Source organism: Notolepis coatsorum (genome assembly GCF_963971535.1).
Source record: "Notolepis coatsorum genome assembly, chromosome: 8".
Taxonomy (NCBI): Eukaryota; Metazoa; Chordata; class Actinopteri; order Aulopiformes; family Paralepididae; genus Notolepis; species Notolepis coatsorum.
In genome coordinates, this window is record NC_140172.1 from 89950883 (window position 1) to 89970419 (window position 19537).

The following is a 19537-nucleotide window of genomic DNA, read 5'->3' on the forward strand; positions in this document are numbered from 1 at the left end:
GTGTGTGTGTGTGTGTGTGTGTGTGTGTGTGTGTGTGTGTGTGTGTGTGTGTGTGTGTGTGTGTGTGTGTGTGTGTGTGTGTGTGTGTGTGTGTGTGTGTGTGTGTGTGTGTGTGTGTGTTTGTGTGTGTGTGTGTGCGTGTGTTGGGGGAGGAGGGGGTATAGCTGGGGCAGTTTATGCAACCTCAGTCTTCACTATATAAAGGGGGCAGACAGGCAGAAAGGCTTTAGAAACACACATCCCTAATCCTCCTATACATCAAAGAATCCTGCTCCTCGGTAGCCATGACAACCATGCTGCTGGGAATGCTGGGAGCTCTGCTTTGCTCCTTGGCTGTTACGTCGGAGGTCCCTCCCCAGGCAGACTTCAGTGTACAGGGGGTAAGCCAATGTAAACAGATGATCAGATTAGTTATTCTGTTATATAGTATAACTACAGGCTACCACAATGTACACTGGACTAATGCATGACTACCCAAGTAAAAAAAATATATACTTTAGATACTTAATATAACTTTGTATGTATTAGTTTCAAGTTCAAGTTTGTTTATTAATTGTCATAGTAAAATACAGAATACTTTATCATGAAATGCTTTTTTATGTATGAGCCCCTGGGAGTGTGCTTCATACAGTAATAGATAAAAAGTATAAAATAGAAAAAGTCAAAAGTACGTCAAATAAAGTCTTCAGTCAATATACATACAGTATATACAATATACAATACAGAGTAAAAAGAGTAACAGTGAGGTACAATGCAGAAATGGGATGAGGTACAAACTTAGGGTAAGTGCAATGAGATATGAATTGTAGTGCAAATCTCTTTACTACTAAATATAAAGTGTGTTAAAGTGTCTAAAGTGAGTAAAGGGTGAATGAATGAATGAATGAATGAATGAATGAATGAATGAATGAATGAATGAATGAATGAATGAATGAATGAAAACTTTATTAACAGATTGCAGAATGGGTACAGTACAGTACAGCTCAATACACACAATTGTTAAGGGGATGCAGACCAGAGAAAGAATTTCATCTTGTTTACATCAGGGTCCCCATTTTCAATTCATCATAACATATGACATACACGACATACAGATAGACAGTACTGCTACATCTATACATTTATGACATACCAGATTTGCAAATACAGTACTGTTTGTGATACAAAAAGAGTCTAAAAAAGAGAGTATATACATTTGACGTAGAAACTGTACATTGGAGGAGGTTGGGTAGGTGGGGTGGGGGGGGTTGGGTGGTGGGGGGGGGGACTGTACATTGGAGGTGGTTGGGTGGGTGGGGTGGGGGGGGGTTGGGGTCGGTGGGGTGGGGGAAACTGTACAACTGTACAAGCAAAACTGTACATTGGAATATCGACAAAACCATACTTGGTTCCAAGAGGAGGGTCTTGTGTATTCTTGGGTTAGGTCATTTACTGTACATTGGAGGGGGTTGGTTTAGGACATTTACAGGGGCCAGTTTCTAATTGCAGTCTCCCATAGGTGTTCTTTGAGAGTGGTTTTTAAAGTGGGTAGTGATTCACATTCCTTTACAGCTTTGGGTAGGGCATTCCACATTGATGTGGCATAATTGCGAAACGTGTGCGAAACGGGTGATAAGGTGAGTGTTTGTTTAAAGTAAGTGTGTACGCTGGCCTGGGCTGCAAACGCGGAAGCGCTCTACAAGAAAGGACAGAGCCGGCTGTTTTTCCTTAGGAGGCTCAGGTCTTTTAATGTGCGTGGGGAAATGTTGTACATGTTCTATCAGGCAGTGGTGGCAAGTGTGCTCCTCTATGCCGCTGTCTGCTGGGGTGGTAATACCATGGCCAGGGATGCCAGGCGGCTGGATATGCTGGTGAAAAAGGCTGGCTCAGTGGTGGGGAGGAGACTGGACCCACTGGGGACCGTGGTGGAGAGCCGCACGCAGAGCAAGCTGCTGGCCATTATGGACAATACCAACCACCCTCTCCACCACACCCTGGTGGGGCAGAGCAGCAGTCGCAGCGGCCGGCTAATCTCCCTGCACTCACGGACTGAGCAGCATAGGAGGTCCTTTGTCCCCACTGCCATCAGACTGTACAACAGCGTAATATAGTGCGGGGGACCAGGCACGTGCACACATAGAGGCCAAGGGGTGCCTGAGCACCTGCCTTTTTGAGCACCATCAAAAAAGTGCCATTTTGAAAAGAAAAAAAAAATAATATTATTTTAATTTTTTACCGTTACACATATAGACTGCCCTTCCAACTGAAAAATGTCAGGATAGAATCAAAATATTAGGTAAAGAGAGAGAGATGCCTCCTCAGCGTGCCTCTCCGCGGACCTGTATATTTTATGCATAGCGTGGGTGGTGATGATGATGATGATAGAAACCGCTGTGGCGCATACAGTTGAATGCTAGTATTACACTCATTGAGGGACACGAATAAGTCAAGTCCGATGGGATTTGGGAATCTCGAATACAAATCGGGATTGGAATAAAAAATGCATTTATATTAAACAATACAGAATATACAGCACTTCTTGGGGTCTGTAGGGTAAGCACTTATTCCCTCCCCCCTGAACATTTATGGAGATGTATGCGCCTTTTAAGTCAGTGATAAAAGTGTCTTTCAAGGATAAGTGAGCTCCTGCACTGATTATTATAGTTCAATATTCAATATTTGATCACCAAAACCCCCCAAAAAGCATAAAAAGGGGGCCCCCCGCCCGAAAAGGGCGCTTAAAAATCGCGCTCGCGCGCGCTTGGTTAATGTATACACACAAGTGTAGTGCCCTTTTCAGCCTTTGAGCACCTGCCCCTCTAAAGTCCTGTGCACGTCCCTGCGGGGGACCTTGACCTCTGACCTGTTCCCTGTTCCCTGGTACACAGGTTGAAGAAACATGGCTTGGATTCAAAACCAAATTCACAGCAATACTCAACAACATGGCACCCATAAGAACCACCAGGGTTAAAAATCGCGCTGAGCCATGGATGCACACTGAAATACTGGCCGCTATGAAAACCAGAGACAAAAAATGCTCTGAACTTCATAAAAGTCAGACAAAGCTTTCCAAAAGCTCAAACAGTGAACTCCAAGCCCACGTGGTTGAACTAAAAATTCAAAGAAACAGACTAAGAAATGACGTAAACACCATGATCAGAACCGCAAAAAGAAATTTCATCAACGACAAAACTGAGGAAAACAAAAACAAACCCCGCGAACTTTGGAAATTACTCAATAATCAACTAGGCTGCAGTAAAAAACTTAAAACCAGATTCTCAAACATAAACATAAAGACGGACAACACGCTCATCACAAACAAGCTGGATGTAGCCAATTACTTAAACATCTTCTTCACAAACATAGCCACAACACTGGTAAACAAACTACCCTCCCACTCAGGGCATTATGGGGTAGAACACATAGTAGAATACTACAAAAACCTAGGGGTCCACAAAGATGACTTCAAACTTGAAATGGTAACAACTGATGAGGTACTCAAAAAATTGAGCGCCCTCCAACCTAACAAGGCCACTGGCCATGACAACATCCCCTCCAAATTCCTCAGAGACGCAGCAGCCGCCATCACCCCAGTCATCACACACATAATAAACCTCTCTATAAAACAGGGACACGTCCCCAAGGACTTCAAAATTGCGAGAGTGACCCCTCTGCACAAAAAGGGCAGCAAATTAGACCCAGGCAACTACCGCCCTGTTTCTATTCTTACCTCCATCTCGAAAGTCATGGAGAAAATAGTCTACGAACAGGTCGAAAAGTACCTGGCGGAAAAAAATCTAATCTACGAATTCCAATCTGGCTTCAGAACGTCCCACTCCACTGACACATGCCTCCTCTATTTGAACGACCACATCAAACAAGAGGTGGACGCGGGCAAATACTGCGGCATGGTCATGCTGGACCTACAAAAGGCCTTCGACACTGTCAATCACTCCATTCTGATGGACAAGCTAAAAGCAATTGGTTTTGATAGCTTATCAGTGAGCTGGATGCAATCCTACCTGGAGGGGAGAGAACAGATGGTAGAGGTAAACGGTACTCTATCCCCCCCCCTCACAGTGAGCTGTGGTGTTCCACAAGGAAGCATACTAGGACCGCTACTCTTCCTAATTTATGCAAATGACATGTCGTCAGCCTGTGACTGCAACTTGTTCCTGTTTGCGGACGACTCAGCCCTGCTGGTCTCTGACAAGAACGTTGCAGGTTGAAAAAACCCTCAGCACGGAACTAGGCAAAATCTGCATATGGCTCGCTGATAACAAACTATCATTACACATGGGCAAAACAGAGTCCATTCTCTTCGGTTCAAATAACAAACTCAGCAAGACCGACGGCTTCTCAGTTACAGTGGGTGACAATATTGTCACAAGGAAAGACAAAATTACCTACCTGGGTTCCATCCTAGAGGCAAATCTTTCCTGTGACAAAATGGCATCCAATGTAATAAAAAAAGTCAACCAACGAACTAGATTCTTGTACCGGATCTCCTCTCTGGTAAACAAGAATACCCTGAAGACTCTGGCAGGAGCACTCATTCAAGGGTACTACGACTATGCGTGCACCTCATGGTACCAAAGCACCTCAAAGGCGCTTAAAACAAAATTACAAACATCACAAAACAAACTGGTCAGACTACTACTTGACCTGAACCCCAGAACCCACCTCACCCCTGCCCACTTTGACAACCTAGGATGGCTTAGAGTAGACGACAGAGTACAGCAACTTGCAATGGGCCTGGTCTACAAGATACACTATACGACCGGGGTACCCATGTACATGTCAAAATACTTCCCAAAGGTCAGTGAATACCACAACCACTACACCAGAGGAAGCTCAACAAATCATGTAAAACCCAGATTCGGCTCAAACAAGGGACTAAACACGTTTCGCAATTATGCCACAACAATGTGGAACGCCCTACCCAAAGCTGTAAAGGAATGTGAATCACTACCCACATTCAAAACCGCTCTTAAAGAGCACCTACGGGAGGCTGCAATTCGAAACTGGCCACCGTAAATGCCCAAAACCCCCACCACCTCCTAATAGACAGTCTCCTCCCCACCGCATGTATATATTCCCTCCCCGCCGTATGTATATTTCTCTCCCACCCACCCACCCCCTCCTAATGTACAGTCCCCTCCCCATCATATATACTCTGTCAGGATCTAGGGGTAACAGTACTGTATATTTGAATACTGTTTATGTCACAAATGTATCAGTACTAAATACCTATATGTCCCTATGCCATAAATGTCATGTATGTTGTGTATGTCATAAATGTCTATATGAATTGAAAATGGGGGACCCTGATGGAAACAAGACAAACGTCTTTCTCAGGTCTGCATCCCCTTAACAATTGTATGTATTGAGCCGTACTGTATTGTACCCATTCTGCAATTTGTTAAATAAAGTTTTCATTCATTCATTCACCCCACACACCTGTTTTTACATCTGTTTTTATACACTGTTTTTTATACACATGTTTTTACACACTTGTTTTATACACCTGATTTTATCTCATCACGCTCTTATTGATATTGATAGATATGATTTAATTGCATTTTATCATGTGCTTATTTTTAATTCATGATGCAGACATAACGTGAAACAACTGAATGAGAACTGTCAATGTCTGTATACTGTGTGAGCTGCGAGATACCCTGAATTTCCCCAAGGGGATTAATAAAGTATCTATCTATCTATCATCTACGTGTGGATGTGTGTGCTGTGAGTGTAGATGATGGGTTGTTACATAGTGTTACATAGGCTACCTCAATGTACACTGGACTAATGCACGACTACCCAAGTAAAAAATAAATTAAATACTTTAGATACTTAATATACCTTTTTATGTATTAGGAATGTATACTAAAGCTGTGTTAAATTGAAACCACTTAAGTTATACTTGTTTCTTTGTATGGTAAAGGTGGTAGGAACACTACAGCCAAACAGATCATTTCTAGTTTCAAGCAGTGCTCCAGGGATCCAGTTTTTGTGACACATATTCAATACTAAAGATATCATACTTTATCTATTCAACACTAAAGATAGATCATACTTTATGTATACAATACTAAATATATATCGTACTTTATGTATTCAATATTAAATAGATCATACTTTATGTATTTAATACTAAAGATACATCATACTTTATCTATTCAATACTAAATATATATTGTACTTTATGTATTCAATACTAAATATATTGTACTTTATGTATTCAATACTAAATATATATATCATACCTTATGTATTCAATACTAAACATGTACAATCATTTATGTATTCAATACTAAAGATATATCATACTTCATGTATTCAATACTAAAGATATCATACTTTATGTATTCAATACTAAATATATATCATACTTTATGTATTCAATACTAAAGATATCAGAATTAGTTTTTCCACACCAAAACTACCCAGTGCACCTTTATAATGTTATATTTAAATGATACTTTTTATGTATAAAGTTACCTTTGCTGACAGAATAGTACATTTTGTATATGTTTACTAAAGTACAACTTATGTTTGGTAAACATCTCTTTAGTTTTTTCTTTATTATCTTTTTCTTTTAAGTTTACTTACAGTAGATTACACTTACAGCATATCAATGACTGTCATACTAAACATGTGTGTTGAATTAGTACATGAAAGCACATAAGAAGTACCAATGTGTAGAAATATACTTTTAACACACTTAATATACAAATACTATATACTTTCAGTATGGAAAAATATAATCATTTACTTTATAGGAGGTGTAGGATACAAAGCAGTGCGATTATAATCTGTAGAACTGAATAATGATGATGTAACAATGGAACTACAGATCATAGAAAGCTATAGAACTGGAGAGTCACGTGGTCGTTTTTGCCTGGTTCCATGCTAATTGTTTTATATTTGATATGGTCTCTTACCATAGGAGTTTCTCAAGGTAGCGGGCTTATATGGTTCCACTTATTCAATTGGTCTGACATTTGACAAGAACAGAGTTGAGCATAATAATAAAAATTACGTTTTTACAAAGAATAAAGTCATGGGTATAAGACTCTATACCTAATGCAATTTTATCTCTACTTGTTTCCATGGTAACTACAGTACCTATGTGCCTCTGTATTTGAAGACCAGTCGCGAGCAAACGCTGCAGAGCTGAGAGGATGATGTTATGCAACCAAAATAGTCAAAACAACAGACAGAATACACTATTGCTATTATATACTCGTGATTACCTGACTCGTTTGTTTTTAAAAGCTGTCGTTTTCCTGTATTTTATTCATGGCCACAATGAAAACAAAGATGGCAAATTCTGCGAAAACAAACGAGAACTAGTTGTACTCTTGTGATTGGTCGAAGTTTGCAGAGGCATGGGTACTGTAGTATAGGGCTGTCACTTTAAGAACAATTCTAATTCGAAATTCGTTGCAGAATTGTAGCCAAGTTCGAATTCGAATTCGAATTTCAGTAAGAAAAATTATAATTTAAAACCTAAACCTATGGTATGTTTGGTATCATTATTTTCAGTCTCACCTACAGTATATGACCTGACCGTTTTTTAAAAACAATAATATTATTAAACATTTAAAAAGAAAAAAAAAGAGTAGTAACTACTCTTGTTGTGTCCTGATTGAAGGGATTTCTGAAAATGTATCTTTTGCGCGAATTTTCATTGCCAGTAAATGGCTGGGTCTAGAACCATGAAAGTAATAATTTTGTCTCATCCTATGTATTAAAAACTCAGAGTGTTGTTTAAGCATGGAGTTTTTTTTTTTTTAACTATCATCCATTGTGATGTTCATTTGTTCATTGTAGTTAGTCTGCAGTGAAGCGTATATATCCGCTTATAGTGTTTCCAGTTTTTCTAGTTTTTTTAAACAAGATTTACGGAAGTTGGAAGTGAAAAGTGTGACATGACTTCTAACAAAGCCCTTTACTGCATTCCACAGGATTCTAGGGTCCTCCACCGCGCCGATGTTAATCCTAAAAAATTACGCTAGTTTTTCTCTGAATTCAGTACAGAATTCGTTTTTTAACAAGGATGAGTTAAAACTAGGGATGTCCGATATTATCGGCCTACCGATATTATCGGCCGATATTGGCATCAAAATGTGATATCGGAAAATATCGGTATCGGTTTTCAAAAAATCTGATTTTATTTATTGTCAAAAGTATGCATAATGTTGTGTTAATTCCACAACAAGAGATATGTAATGTTAATTACCTGAAATTATTCCGTTTTTTGGGGGGAGGGAACCCTGCATATATCGGTATCGGTTGATATCGGTATCGGAAATTAAGAGTTGGACAATATCGGTATATCGGTATCGGTAAAAAAGCCAATATCGAGCATCCCTAATTAACAACGCCACCTGGGAGCTTTTGTGGATAGTTTGCCAAACAATGCTGTAAAAGCAATCCCTTTGTGATCCGAGAAAGCCAAGGGAACCAGTGAAACATCGAAATTATCAAACTAATTAGGAGATGAGAATAAGTAGTCAATCCTAGAGAAAGTTTTGTGTCTGGCTAACAGGCAAGAGTAGTCCTTTAACACATTGACCGCCAGCAGCAGGGGGCGCTGATCCCCCTTCATCGGCAGGTCTTTATTCAATGGATATAGTTTTAGACTGCGACATTTGCGAGTGCTTAAAATATATCTTATATTATATCTAGAAATATATATATATATATTTTTTTTACATTGGAATATTGGAACCTATTCAACTCGATCGAATGACTGGATGGTTCTTAGGGTTCCTCAGATTTGTTCTGAGCTAGGGAAGTCAGCCTTTTCCTTTGATGCCTCTAACTCATGGAATGTCCTTCAACTCACGCTAAAATTGGAGGTTCTCCCTTCCCTTGGAATGTTTAAATGTATGATTTCAGACCATTGTGTGACTACCTGTAACTGTTTTAGTTGATATTTTAAAATTATTTTTAAACGTTTTTAATTTGTTTTACTCTGGTGTTTAAATTTCTGTGAATATTGTTTTTATTATGTACTGTACAATCGTCGTTTCTGTAAATGAGGGAAACCTCAGATGCTTACGATTTTAAATAAAGGTTGAAATGAAATCTATGGGTCTAATAACTCCGTCAACTGTCAGTGAGTTGCTTCCAGTCAACATGCCCAAAACAGATTGTTTTTTCATCTGTACATTTCCGTTTTATACCGCTTTTAATAGAGTATGGTTTGGGTGCTTTTGAGTAATTCCAGGAAAAAGATGAGAAAAAGGCATTTTACTGTAATCCAGTCATCACGTTGTAATTTTTCGGCTGATTATCTAATCATCCTGAAATCAACGCTAGATTATCATTATTATATCTCGTCGTGCATACATGAAATGACCGTCGTAGCGGGGCGCTCGCCCCCCCCCCCCCCCCCACCGCAGTCAACGGTAATAAGCACATACACTTACACACAGATAGCTGTGATCACGGTAGAAATAAATATCAGATCAACGATCAAATTTATATATAGTGTTCTTACCTTGTATCTGATGTAATGCAAAAGAAATAATCCAATTATCTGATCGCCATTCCAAATACTGCTTGTGGAGGTCCGTACCACATTACCGACCGTTACAGATAGGCTCCTAAAACACGCCAGCCCATTTACAATGGGATGCAATAGCTCCGCATGGCAGTAAAGGGCGGTGTTGACCGTCTGCCAGCTCAGACGGGTCTGAAGGGTATACCAGAGGCTGCAGCTATGAATTATGAATAGATATAGCGAATAAACAAAATAACGATCCCAAAAACTAGTTAACTCGATTCTGGCGCTGAACGCATGGCGGGCAATAACTAGGGATGTCCGATATTATCGGCCTACCGATATTATCGGCTGATATCAGCATTAAAATGTGATATAGGAAAATATCTGTATCGGTTTTCAAAAAAAATAAGAAATATATATATATATATTTTTTTTACATTTCTATAACCTTTATTTACCCAGGCAAGCAAGTAAGAACAAATTCTGATTTTATTTATTGTCAAAAGTATGCATAATGTTGTGTTAATTCCACAACAAGAGATATGTAATGTTAATTACCTGAAATTATTCAATTTTTTGGGGGGGGAAATCCTGCATATATCGGTATCGGTTGATATCGGTATCGGAAATTAAGAGTTGGACAATATCGGTATATCGGTATCGGTAAAAAAGCCAATATCGAGCATCCCTAGCAATAACGAGTTAACACGTTTTTGGCGCAGATTGTGTTAAAGTAGGATTGATTATGTGCCATAGGTCAGTGAGCCCAGTGTCATGGGCCCACGTCCTAACGGCATTAGAGGATTGTTTTTGGTCATATGTTTCCGAGGAGCCGGATCTATCCATCGTGGAGTCCCAGTACACATTGAAATCACCACCCACGGGCGGCTGGGTAGCGCAATGGAGAATGCACTCGCCTACCACCGCAGAGACTCTGGGATCGAATCCAGCTGTCAGCGGTACCACCGGCTTGGTCAGTCGTCCCTACTAACACAATTGGCAGTGTTAACGGGTGGGAAGCCGGCGGGGTATGTGTCCTGGTCATTGTAAACTGCGGTTCCTACTGGCCGGTCGGGGCGCCTGTTCAGCAGGGAAGGGATCGGGGGGAAATAGCGTGAAGCTCCGCACGTGTTACATTCCCCCAGTGAGGGTCCTCGCTGTCAGGTGAAAAGAAGATTTTTTTTTACTTCGACACCACAACCTTTAACTTATACCACCACCTTAAAGCAGACAAAAGGCACTAGAGAACACTTAAATTCACACCCTTTAATTAATGAAGCAAACTATAATAATTTATAATAATAATAATAATAATAATAATAATAATAATAATAATAATAATAATAATAATAATAATAATAATAATAATAATAATAATAATAATAATAATAATAATAATAATAATAATAATAATAATAATAATAATAATAATAATAATAATAATAATAATAATAATAATAATAATAATAATAATAATAATAATAATAATAATAATAATAATAATAATAATAATAATAATAATAATAATAATAATAATAATAATAATAATAATAATAATAATAATAATAATAATAATAATAATAATAATAATAATAATAATAATAATAATAATAATAATAATAATAATAATAATAATAATAATAATAATAATAATAATACACTGTGTTTGTATAGCACCTTTCATACAAGAATTGCAGCTCAAAGTGCTTCACAGCAGGGCCCCGTTCCCCATACCTGGCTAACTGAGTTAGCCGGATAATTTCCAGTATAGCCTGACTTAAGCCGGACCTTTCTGTTCCCCGACGCTCGATTGTCTAAATCACCATGACAACAGATCAAAAAGTTTGAGCCTGGTCGAGAGCAGGGTTAACTTCAGTTAGCCGGATGAACCATGGCCACGCCCCCGCAAATAAATGACAGCTCGCTTCCTGAAATGATTCTCACAGTCTAGAGATCCCATTTATACCATTCTGAATTATGTTTCTGTGCTTCGTTTTCCTAGAGGGGGCTTTTGAAATGTATAATAATAGAACTAAATGCTGATAAAATAAATAAATAATAATAATTCATTTAATTTATATAGCGCTTCTCAATAACCCGAAGTCGCTGACAGTAGTCGGGAGCAGGGGTACAAACAAAGAGGCGAAAGCAAAGAAAAGAAACAAAACAAAACAACAAAGAAACAAAAACAAAGGAACATGAGACCATGGGGGGAACGGGGGAGACAGCCTGGTGGCACAAAAAAAAAAAAAAAAAAAAAAAAAAAAAAAAAAAAAGACTAGAGACATATCGATCAGGTTGGAGGGGAGGGGGGGGTTTAGGGGTGGGGGGGGTTGAAGGCAAGGGAGAACAGGTGGGTTTTGAGGCGAGCTTTGAAGGTGGAGAGTGTAGGGGAGTCTCTGATGGACTGGGGGAGGGAGTTCCAGAGTCGGGGTGCAGTGCGAGAGAAGGCCCGATCTCCGAAGTTTTTGAGCTTGGATGTCGGGACAGTGAGGGAGGCAGTGGAGGAGGACCGGAGGGAACGGGTTGGGCGGTAGGGGAGAAGGAGATCAGTCAGGTAGGGGGGGGCCAGGCTGTGGAGGGCTTTGAAGGTGAGGAGTAGTGTTTTAAAGTTAATGCGGTGTTTGATCGGGAGCCAGTGGAGGGAGTGGAGGACAGGAGTGATGTGTTCGCGGGACCGGGTGTTGGTGAGGAGGCGGGCGGCTGAATTTTGGACCATTTGGAGTTTATGGAGGGAGCGGGAGGTGATACCAGTGAGGAGGGAGTTGCAGTAGTCCAGGCGGGAGGAGATGAAGGCGTGAATGAGGGATTCAGCAGCGGGGGGGGAGAGGCAGTGACGGATTTTTGCGATGTTGCGGAGGTGAAAGTAGGATGTTTTGACGATGGAGCGGACGTGGGGGTCAAATGAGAGGGTGGGGTCAAGGAGGACACCAAGGTTGCGGACTAGGGGGGAGGGGGTGATGGTGGAGTCGTTGATGGTGAGTGTGATGGGTCCGGATCTGGTGAGGGTGGTTTTGGTGCCAATGATGAGGAGTTCAGTCTTGTCACTGTTGAGTTTGAGGAAGTTGTGGGTCATCCAAGTTTGGAGTTCGGTGATGCATGATTCAATGTGACTGAGGGGTGGGCTGTGGGGGGATTGTGTACTGATGTATATTTGGGTGTCGTCAGCGTAACAGTGGAAGTTGAGGTGGTATTTGCGGATGATGTGACCAAGGGGGAGAATGTAGCAGATGAAGAGCAGGGGGCCTAGGACTGAGCCTTGGGGGACCCCCTGTGTGACTGGGGAGGGGGGGGAGGTGTGGCCGGAGAGGGAGATGAATTGGTGTCTGTCAGTGAGGTAGGAGGAGAACCAGTCAAGTGCTGTGCCCTCAACACCCAGTTGGTGCAGCCTTTGGAGGAGGATGGAGTGACACACTGTGTCAAAGGCTGCACTGAGATCGAGTAGGATCAGGATGTTGAGGGCACCGGAGTCAGCGGAGATGAGGAGGTCGTTGATGACCTTTACCAGTGCAGTTTCGGTGCTGTGAGCGGGACGGAAGCCAGACTGAAGGGGTTCATATAGGGTGTTGGACTGGAGATGGGAGTGGAGTTGGGAGGCAGCAATACGTTCCAGTGTTTTTGAGAAAAAAGGGAGATTGGATATGGGGCGGTAGTTGGAGAGGGTGGATGGGTCGAGAGTGGGTTTTTTGAGGACAGGGGTGACAGCGGCGAGTTTGTAGGGGGAGGGGACGTGGCCTAGGGATAGTGACTGGTTGAAAAGGGCGGTGAGGTGGGGGATGAGAGCAGGGAGGCAGGCTTTGGTGAGAGTAGTGGGTAGGGGGTCAAGGGAGCAGGTAGTGGTCTTGGAGGTAGTCATGAGGTCCATGATGAAGGAGGAGTCAACTGGGGCGAAGGCAGTGAAAGGGGTGGGAGGGATGGAGTCAGGTGGGGGAAAAATAAATCATATTCAGCCTATAGATTTACTTTGTCCTAAATAAAATAATGCACGTCATATACGGCGCTCGGAGTGCGATACACGCTGCAGGCGCATTGCAAATGTGAATCCCGCGGGGATATTTTTAATGAATGAAACCTATCGGCCGTTTGGCTCTGATTAGTTTCATATATTCTCCGCTGTATATTTGCTTAACGGAGCGCCCGGATTGTGTTTCATTCAAGCATAAAATTGAAGTGTCTATGTGTGGATTGTGGTTTTTGTGGATTATGAATTACGAGGACTCTGAGGATTGTTGAATTGTATCATCACTCACACGTTATTGTGATATTGTAACTGGGATTAAAATGTCTGATGAGATGCGCTGTTTGACGGATTTGAGAAATTGAATGAGCCGTTGACGTCACATTAATGCATTTGAGAATAAAGAGATAAAACTTCATTCAAAAGAAAAATATTCGAAACACGGTCTTTGTCCATTGATGGATACACAATGGATATATACCGCCTGGCACAGTGGTCCAACAGCTAGTGCTCAAACCTGTCAACCCGACGGCCCGAGTTCGAAACCCCGCGTTTCCAATATAATTTTTTTGGAATATAATATTAATGATTATACGCAAAAGTAGCCTAGTTTTAAGTTAAAATATTATAAATCTACATGCATTGAGGATGTCATTCTTTATATAGCTCTCAACGTGCACCAAATTGAATTATTCCTACATTGCAAAAAGAAGAAAAAGACTAGAAGAAGTGGGATTCGAACCCCGGTCGTCTGCGTGAAAGTCAAAACAACAAACCGTCACACCACAGTGCAGATAAGTAAAATATCCACCATACATCAATCAATGGGTAAGAGAGCCGTATCCTTATTCTGTATAACAGTTGAACTAATTATTTTCGCTAGCAAGATCTCATTTGATTATCCATTCCATAAACCTACTGCCAGCAGGCAAGTTTAAAGAAATATAATCTGATTGATTGGGGTAATGAGGGACTTAAAATTAGCCTATAGATTATGCATTTAACTTGTCGGCGAGGCTATTGAGCCGTACTGCAATCTGTTAATAAAGTTTTAAATCAATTAATCAATCAATGCCGTTAGAAAATCAGGATTTCTGCTATCGATACGTGCTGGCTTTTCAACTGAAGCGGCCGTGCGCACTTATCCTGGGTCTCAAGTCTGGTTAGAGTTAACGAGACTGAATCCACCTTCGAGGAACAGGAAAATCCCGGCTTCAAACATCGGGTTAATTGAATCTGGATAATGGGACTCTTGATCGACTTAGTTGAACCAGGTACGGGGAATAGGGCCCAGTACAAAAAGACAGGCATAAAATGAGCACAACATTGGCAGATCAAGAGCAATGCATAAAGTGCAGACATAAAGCATAAAATAGATAGCAGTAAAATAGACAAAGTCAAGGTAAGACATAGAACATTAAATCACATCGTTTTTCATATTAGGATCTAAGATCTAGGGTTAACTCGCTGAACGTTGAGCGGCAGGACCCCGAAAACCAGAGTATAGTCGGGTTTTCATCGTTGTTTATATTTTTTTTACATTTCTATAACCTTTATTTACCCAGGCAAGCAAGTAAGAACAAATTCTGATTTTATTTATTGTCAAAAGTATGCATAATGTTGTGTTAATTCCACAACAAGAGATATGTAATGTTAATTACCTGAAATTATTCAATTTTTTGGGGGGGGGAAATCCTGCATATATCGGTATCGGTTGATATCGGTATCGGAAATTAAGAGTTGGACAATATCGGTATATCGGTATCGGTAAAAAAGCCAATATCGAGCATCCCTAGCAATAACGAGTTAACACGTTTTTGGCGCAGATTGTGTTAAAGTAGGATTGATTATGTGCCATAGGTCAGTGAGCCCAGTGTCATGGGCCCACGTCCTAACGGCATTAGAGGATTGTTTTTGGTCATATGTTTCCGAGGAGCCGGATCTATCCATCGTGGAGTCCCAGTACACATTGAAATCACCACCCACGGGCGGCTGGGTAGCGCAATGGAGAATGCACTCGCCTACCACCGCAGAGACTCTGGGATCGAATCCAGCTGTCAGCGGTACCACCGGCTTGGTCAGTCGTCCCTACTAACACAATTGGCAGTGTTAACGGGTGGGAAGCCGGCGGGGTATGTGTCCTGGTCATTGTAAACTGCGGTTCCTACTGGCCGGTCGGGGCGCCTGTTCAGCAGGGAAGGGATCGGGGGGAAATAGCGTGAAGCTCCGCACGTGTTACATTCCCCCAGTGAGGGTCCTCGCTGTCAGGTGAAAAGAAGATTTTTTTTTACTTCGACACCACAACCTTTAACTTATACCACCACCTTAAAGCAGACAAAAGGCACTAGAGAACACTTAAATTCACACCCTTTAATTAATGAAGCAAACTATAATAATGTATAATAATAATAATAATAATAATAATAATAATAATAATAATAATAATAATAATAATAATAATAATAATAATAATAATAATAATAATAATAATAATAATAATAATAATAATAATAATAATAATAATAATAATAATAATAATAATAATAATAATAATAATAATAATAATAATAATAATAATAATAATAATAATAATAATAATAATAATAATAATAATAATAATAATAATAATAATAATAATAATAATAATAATAATAATAATAATAATAATAATAATAATAATAATAATAATAATAATAATAATAATACACTGTGTTTGTATAGCACCTTTCATACAAGAATTGCAGCTCGACTTAGTTGAACCAGGTACGGGGAATAGGGCCCAGTACAAAAAGACAGGCATAAAATGAGCACAACATTGGCAGATCAAGAGCAATGCATAAAGTGCAGACATAAAGCATAAAATAGATAGCAGTAAAATAGACAAAGTCAAGGTAAGACATAGAACATTAAATCACATCGTTTTTCATATTAGGATCTAAGATCTAGGGTTAACTCGCTGAACGTTGAGCGGCAGGACCCCGAAAACCAGAGTATAGTCGGGTTTTCATCGTTGTTTCTTTTATTCGATATTTCCATTCATAAAGACATGCCGGCAGCCTGTGTTATCACATATCTCAAAAGCTATGTTTCTAAGGTGGAAGAATTATGTTTTTGTCAACTTGTTGATTGTGATTTAAAGCTTAGGTCTGAGTCTACCATAACACCAAGACTTAACTCACTCAAATACAGTTAGCAGCTGGATAGACTACAGATGGAAATTAGCTTCTGCTAAATCTGGTGCAAACATATTTTCATGTAACAATGATTAATTGTCAAAAAAAAATATATATATATATATATATATAATAATTTTTTTTGTTGTTGTTTTGAAAATAGATTTGGGGCTTTTCAGAAAACATTCGGGGCTTGAGCCCAAGTAGCCACCCCCTAGCCCCGCCCCTGGTTTAGCCCCCCTGTATTCCATATTAATGTATACAATTTGCCATGGTCGTAGTTGTCTATGTGTATGAAAACATACCAATGCAGCCAAGCTAGGGTCGGGGAATGCAGATCCCGAGAAATCCAGCCGGTCCAGCCCATGATTTTGGAGGAGGAACAATTACACAAACACAGAACAACAATACAAAGACCATAGAAGTATACATCAACAATACCCCCCCCCCTCCTCATATTCTATATACTCATCTGTGAACCTTAAGGGTTGACTTCCTATACTTACCCCATATTCTAACCCCACTGATCCATCCGCTACGGATAGTCCGCTTCATCCAGATTCCCACTGGAGTCATAGAGCCGTTCCAATCCCTGCTCCCCCTTAATCAAAATTAAGGTTAAACCCCCACTAGTCTTAAAGTAAAGTCAGTGGTTAATACAGCCATTGGTTAAAGTGATTCAAGTATTTTCACAGTCCATATGACCACGCACATTGGTTTGGCAATAACAATAATACTACATAAGCATAAACATAAACGTTGGTCCTATGCTGAGCCAACCACCCGGGCATCCCGATAACGTTGGTTACAATTAAACATCAACGCCCCCGCTGTAACAAGCTACTCCTAAATTAACAGTTCAGTAACCATGAACATAGGGGGCTTGATGCCCAAACATTCCTGATATTTCACAATCATTGCGCCATCCTGAGATAACAACACTGCTAGCGGTGTCCAATACAATTATACTATAAAGAGATAAATGAAACAATATGGCAGCTGTCACGTGTTATATTTTTGCTGTCATACATTATATTTCTGCTGTCACATGTTATATGTATGCTGTCACGTGTTATATTTCTGCTGTCACATGTTATATTTCTGCTGTCACGTGTTATATTTTTGCTGTCACACATTATATTTCTGCTGTCACGTGTTATATGTATGCTGTCACATGTTATATTTCTGCTCCTCAGCCTATGGTTCTAATACTGTCACATGTTTTTGGCAATTGTTTCTTTTTATTTCTTTTTTTATTGTTGCTTCTAAATTCACAATCCCCTGCCTCATCAAGGAGATAAATATTAGATATGAATATTAGAAGACCTCATTCAAGGTAGAGAACCTGTGTGAATCACAGACAAAGCCATTAATGTCCCCACAGACACAGGAAACGAGTGGAGCTAGACGCCCTTATTTGGGCAGAAAAACTACAACAAACTAGCTTTATCATGAGCAAAGAAACTGCTGTTTCTGTTTATATTTTGAATTGATTGAAGTGAAAGTGAATTGACCCCTTCTTGACCCCAGGGTTTCCTCCGTGTCCATAGGTAGCAGGGAAGTGGTACCTGATTGGATTTGCCACTAATGCCCAGTGGTTTGTCAACCATAGAGCCAACATGAAGATGGGCACCGCCATGTTGACTCCAACTGCTGATGGAAACCTGGAGATGTCTTATGCTAGCCTCAAGTGAGTCGGCGCTTTGCAGCGACACTGCTGCTCCTACACTGACCCATTTAGAAGTACAGGAATGTAGGAGACTGTTTTATGATTGATAAAAATTAAGATTAGTCCCACATTCCTACTTGAAATCTCAAGTCAAAATGTTATACTCTGTTTTTTTGTCAGGAAGACATTGATCCTTCTCACATTGCTCAGGCAGAACTTACCCAGGAACCTACTCAGAAAGTACCATGAGAAGTACCAAAATACATGTACAAGTATACGCTCAGGACATTTTACATGTCAGATATTATCAGCATATCTGCAGCTGTCATGCTGTCAGGATATAATAATAATAATAATAATAATAATAATAATAATAATAATAATAATAATAATAATAATAATAATAATAATAATAATAATAATAATAATAATAATAATAATAATAATAATAATAATAATAATAATAATAATAATAATAATAATAATAATAATAATAATAATAATAATAATAATAATAATAATAATAATAATAATAATAATAATAATAATAATAATAATAATAATAATAATAATAATAATAATAATAATGTCTTGAATTTATATAGCGCCTTTCAAGGCGCTTTACAATAAACATTGGGAGGGGAGAGGATAACTGTGACCTAAACTGAGAAACAAATTACTAAAACAGAACAAAGCAAACAGAACAGAACAGAAAACAGAACAAAACTAAATAGAACAAACAGAATGAATAGGATGCTCAGGAGCATCAGAGACCATAGGCCTGGGTGAAGAGGTGGGTCTTCAGCAGGTTTTTAAAGTGGACGAGAGTTAGCATTTCGGATGTTCATGGGGAGGGAGATCCAAAGGGGTGGGGACACTAAAAGCCCTGTCCCCGACGGTCCGCAACCTGGCTTGTGGGATGGTGAGTAGGCCTGTGTCAGAGGAGTGGAGATTCCGAGAGGGGGTGTGTAGGGATTTATATGTGAGCAGGAGGATCTTGAAGGTGACACGAGATTTTACAGGAAGCCAGTGAAGGTGTATGAGGGTGGGGGTGATGTGCTGCCAGGGTGATGCGGGTGAGAACCCTGGCGGCAGAGTTCTGAACGTACTGGAGCCTGTCCAGGGCTTTGTGGGTCACCCCGGGTAGGACTCCATTACAGTAGTCCAAGCGGGAGGTGATGAAGGTGTGGATGAGGGTCTCAGCCACAGAGTCTGTAAGTGAGAGCCGGAGTCTTGAA

At 40.0% G+C, this 19537-nt stretch overlaps 1 protein-coding gene across 2 annotated transcripts in view; it reads left to right on the top strand.

The window, feature by feature from the left end:
- Positions 1 to 252: 252 nt before the first annotated feature.
- The window catches only part of LOC311233221 (lipocalin-like), a 40217-nt gene continuing 20932 nt past the window's right edge, over positions 253 to 19537 (top strand). For both annotated transcript variants that reach the window (XM_084320156.1, XM_084320157.1), the window contains exons 1-2: positions 253 to 380; positions 18181 to 18320. In XM_084320156.1, the coding sequence (XP_084176282.1) occupies positions 285 to 380; positions 18181 to 18320 (236 nt within the window). In that variant the 5' untranslated portion in view covers positions 253 to 284. The remainder of the gene's footprint in view (positions 381 to 18180; positions 18321 to 19537) is intronic.